General features: G+C 37.4%; 1 protein-coding gene across 1 annotated transcript; it reads right to left on the bottom strand.

Moving 5' to 3' along the window:
* On the bottom strand, positions 466-1,280 carry LOC107615162. The gene is made up of 3 exons (XM_016317267.1): positions 1,055-1,280; positions 747-1,003; positions 466-684 (listed from the first exon to the last, which is right to left on the bottom strand). Exons 1-3 carry the CDS (start codon positions 1,278-1,280, stop codon positions 466-468), a joined length of 702 nt encoding a protein of 233 aa, XP_016172753.1.

The raw sequence follows: 5,138 nt of genomic DNA, 5'->3' as shown, positions 1-5,138 counted from the left end.
CATAGAGAATCGATCAGCAAATACAACGTCACTTAACAGTAAGCAGGATAAAATAAAACAAGAACACAAACAAGGAAAGAAAAATGCAAGCTAATCGTGACGACCTAATGACACCTATGCCTCGGCACTGGGGGCGGATCCACGCTGAGGGCAAGTCCTGCGAGTGTGTCCTGTCTGTTTGCATAGCCCACATCGCTTCAACCGACCAGTATCGGCCTCATCCATGGTGTTACAGATTCTTGTTGACCTCGGTCGCCCTTCTCTGGCACGTCTCATGTTAGGATCAGGGATGATAGTAGGACCGGCGTACGGTGGCCAGAGACCCTCTGGAATAGGGGGCAAAAATTCCATCCGGTATACGCTGAACACCTTACTCATGGTATAAACCTCATGGACGTACGTAGCTCAGTCTAATCGGGACTGAGCACAGCATGCAATCGCATGGCAGCAAGGGTAATGGAGAGCTTAAAAGTACCCGCAGTCACAATTGCGATCTCTGAGGGAAACCCGATACGTCCCAAGCGAGAAGTTACCAGTAGGAGTCGTCTTAGCCACGGTATACTCAGACTGATGTCTGTCGAACAAAGTAACCGTGAAGCACCTCGCATCTTTCAGGTTGCGCTCTATCGCCTTGACCAAGGCCTGGCAAAACCGTTGGCCTGATTCCAACTGCGCCTCTGCTGTCTGCCCTCGGACGACAAAAAACTCTATAACCTCCCATATGTGGATTTGACAAGTGCAGTTACCGGAAGATTCCGTGTCCCCTTCAGTACAGAGTTAACACACTCGGATATATTCGTCGTCATGTGGTCGAACCGTTTGCCTCCATCCTGGTGTTGGGTCCACTTATCGTACTCCAGCCGGTTGGCCCAATCACACATGGCCGGATTCTCAGTCCTCATAATATCAAACCAGTAGTCAAACTCAGCCTTAGTCTTCACATACGCCGCATTCACGAGCATTCGCCTTGCATCCTGACCCTTGAAACTGAGAGCAAAATTGGCTGCAACGTGTCGAATGCAATACGCTCGATATGCATGAGGCAGTTTTCAACCACTGTCTGGTGCCTCCAGTGCAGCCTTAATTCCGTTGTGTCTGTTAGAAATCACTAGAATCCCTTCCTGTGGAGTCACATGTTGACGCAAGTGGGATAAGAAAAAAGCCCACGACTCAGCATTCTCCCCCTCAACAAGTGCAAACGCAACTAGCAATATATTCGAGTTTCCATCTTGCGCAATATCCAGAAGCAAAGTCCTGCCATACTTCCCATATAGATGCATTCCGTCAATGCTTATTAGTGGCTTGCAATGTTTAAAAGCCTCAACGCATGGAGGGAACGTCAAGAAAAGTCGACCGTAGACTTATTAACCACCACCAACACACACTGGAGAAGTCTTCAACAAAGCTACGGTTTCGTCTATCGTTGCTTGCATCCCAAGGATCCACCGGGGCAACTCCGCATATGACTCTTTCCAATTTCCGTAAATCTGGGCAACTGCCTTCTGCTTTGCCTTCCACACCTTCTTGTAACTAGGCTTGAATTCATAGGTTGACTCAGTAGCTTCTTGCAACACCTTTATGGTAACTGCTGCATCCACCCTAACCAACGGATAGATCCTCACACAAATACGTGGTAATCGAGCTGTCGGTGGTCGCTCAAAATCGATGTGGCCAGGCATGTGTGGGCTCTATTGTACCTTCTAACCTCCCAGTTACCCTTGCGCTGCTGAAGAGCCACGCGGATGATCCAGTTGCAGCCATTTCCAAACTCCTTGCATCTCCCAACATACTTCAGATTATCAGATTCCATAACCCGATACTGAACTCCATGACGAATGCTATAATCCTTAATGCTCATCACAGCTTTCTCCTTAGTTTGGAAAGATTGACCAATCTGAAATTCTCCAGAAGCATTGCCCTCGTGTAATCCTTGGTATCCGAAGGTGTGTGCATCATTTGGTTGTTGACTCATTGCTTCCAGATTAAGCATCGAGAAATGCAGCGGTTGTTGGTGGACCCAGAACTGGATGGCCCCTGAGGTGCAGGTGGGGGCACTGGATTCTCCTCCTCACTATCCCCTGATATGTGATCGGGCTCATCGTCCGAATCATAGTCTCGCATCGCGTCCTTAACGTGATCCGGCTCACTACCACCAACAAGACCAGTAATCAAACCGGGTGACCTATCTGCCAGTGCTAGAACAGGTGGAGGTGCAGGCAGGAGACAACCAGGTGCAACGACAGGCATCGAAGTAGAAGCACCCCCCACCGTCGTCGACTGAGGAATTTGGCGCTAAAGCCCCGAAACTCTCCACACGGTCTTCCAACTTGGCACCATGAACTTAACACCATGCCTGTTACTTTTTTTATTTTACCAGAACAGTGGACTAGAACCATCAAGCTTTCTTCACTATCCATTTCTGAAAGTGTGAAAATGACTCTCTTCAAATAACTCACTCCCTATCTTGCTTGGTATTTATAGGCAAAGTTTACAAAGTATAAACTGCTACACTCCTGTAGCAGTTTATGTGATGGTTCTTCGCCAACGTAATCCGCGACATTCCTGTAGCAGATTACGTCTATTTTATAAACCGCGATACTCCTGTTGCGATTTACATAATTTACAGAAAAAATGCATTTCAGTATCCAATTTGTATAATGTGTATTTTGGTAAAATTGGTTGGCAGTTTATTTAAACTGGTAAATTGCCCATAAGAAAAATTACCTCATGAATTTGTTAAAAATCATTAAGAATACTATAGGTAGCATAAATAGTATACTAGATTGTGATATTACTGGATAAATTATAAGAGTGCATGATATTTGAAAGTAATAACTAGCTAGGTTAAACTAGGTTTGATGCTATCAATAGGGAGATTAAGCAATAGTAAGTGCTTTGATCATCTATTTAGATATTTCCAATTTGAACATCCGGACTAAAACATTCTTATTGAGATGTCCGAGATTACTATTCATTTTATTAACCTTAATATACCTTATTTGAGTTAAGTTAATCAGATTGTTAATAATAATAATAATAATAATAATAATTTTGAATAATATAGTCAAAATAACTTGCATTGAGGGGAAAAAGGATGTACCTCAGAAGTGAGAACTGCCTAATAAATAAGGCAAGTAAGGGTTATCCGAAATTTCAACACAATTTTCCCCTGAATATTTATATATATAGGTCATGTCCTGAAAATATTTTACTAGTACCATCAAGACAAGAAGCTCCAGCTTAAGGAAGAGTTTTTTTTTTCTTCAGATAAAAGGGAAAAAAAAGAAAAGAAAAAGCATAGATTTGAAATGTTAGTTGAATGTTCTAAGAAATAGATAAATTATGGGACACATTTATTAGTCACGTTTGGCATGCTTATTATTATTATTAGCCTCTTGGTTGAACACACTGACCTCATCAAGTTATATGTATATAAAAAATGGTTCTTTGCACACTAAATTCAATTACTAAAATTAACTATTATGTGTTATTTAATTTATTTTTAATATATTTTAATATATATTTTATAATAAAAAATATTAAATAATTAAAGAAGACAGTTACGTATTAAGACAATATTGAATAAAGACAAGTAATATAATCACACAACAGTACCTCATCTGCCTGTGGTGTAGTTTGTGACAGGGGTATCTCATCCACATGATCTTGAGTAAGTGAAGGATTAGACCTTCCAATCGTTTTAGGTTGCTTTTTCTTATTTTTCTTTGCTTTTTCCTAGACTAACAACTTTGCAGTTAGATAAAAAAAATAGCAATAAGACTATGGGTGAAAGAATATTTACCAAAGGGTCAATTTGAAGTGGAGTTACATTAGTGCCCTCTTGTGGCCGATCCTAACGAAATGGGTAACCAATAGTTAAATAAGACAAATCAAACCTTGACCATTAAAATACCAGACACTTAAGACCCTGACAATATGTATAATATGGCAAATCGAACCCTAAGATACCTGTGGTGTGTTTTGGCTGGTGTCATTGGTAATTACAATATGTAACTTAGCAGGTCTTCTCTCTTTCTTGGTCATGGGTGTCCAGTTAGGGTCCTTAGCTTCATTTTTGCAGGTCTTGTAGTAATGCCCAGTTTGTCCACACTTACTGCATGTGACTTCAAGACGGATCCAGAAAGTTTAGTATGGAGGGGCCGAATTTTAGATAATTTTTTTTTCATTTCATAAAAATAATTAACATATAGTTATTAGAGTTAGTTTTTTAAAAAAATTATCAATATATATATATATATATATATAAATTTTTTCACAATTTTATTTTTAATATGATAGTTACATAAAAAAATATAACAATATCAATAGTATATTATAAAATTATAAAGTACCAATAATTTATAGCGTGTTTAGTTAAAAATGATCACATATCTTATTAATTAAAATTAATTCTTTTAAAAATTTTTAAAAATTTGAAAATAAATGATAAATTATTAATTATTTAAAAGATACAATACCTTTATAGAATACAAGATATAAGATATTTTTATAAAAGTTTTTTTTTAACAACGTAAATTTAGAAGAAAAATAAGTATTTTTTATAAGAAAAGAATATCTAAAGTACATAATGTGATTACCAAAATATAACTACGTAAGTTATTATTAATATAATAATATAAATTTTAAATATGTTAATATAAAATAAACAAATAATTTATTTTAAATAAATATAGAGATTATTATATAAAAACTAATTTGAAAGTTACAAAGACTTAAGGGTATGATATTAAATTAGTTAAGTGAAAAATATTAGTGAATTAAACAATTAAGACATAAATCTATCACATAATGAAAAATAATACATATAAAAATACTAAATTATATAATATTTTTTATTTTTTAAATATATATTTCATATATAAATATAGTTTCTAAAAATTTTGGGGGGGGCCGAGGCCACTACTCGCCCCCTCTAAGTCCGTCCCTGGCTACAAAGTTGGATTTGCATTCTAATAAATTATATTTTACCCAACCATATGCCAATTAATTAACTACGTGTGAAAAATGAGAAATAATTTAGCTTCGCTTATAATAACTTCAATCGTTCACACTTTTCTGACCGGTACAGTAAACATTCCAATGGGACCTTCATTCGGGAAACAAACGAACCAAACCGC

This window comes from Arachis ipaensis, chromosome B09 (genome assembly GCF_000816755.2).
Source record: "Arachis ipaensis cultivar K30076 chromosome B09, Araip1.1, whole genome shotgun sequence".
NCBI lineage: Eukaryota > Viridiplantae > Streptophyta > Magnoliopsida > Fabales > Fabaceae > Arachis > Arachis ipaensis.
This window is presented reverse-complemented; position numbering and strand designations above follow the sequence as displayed.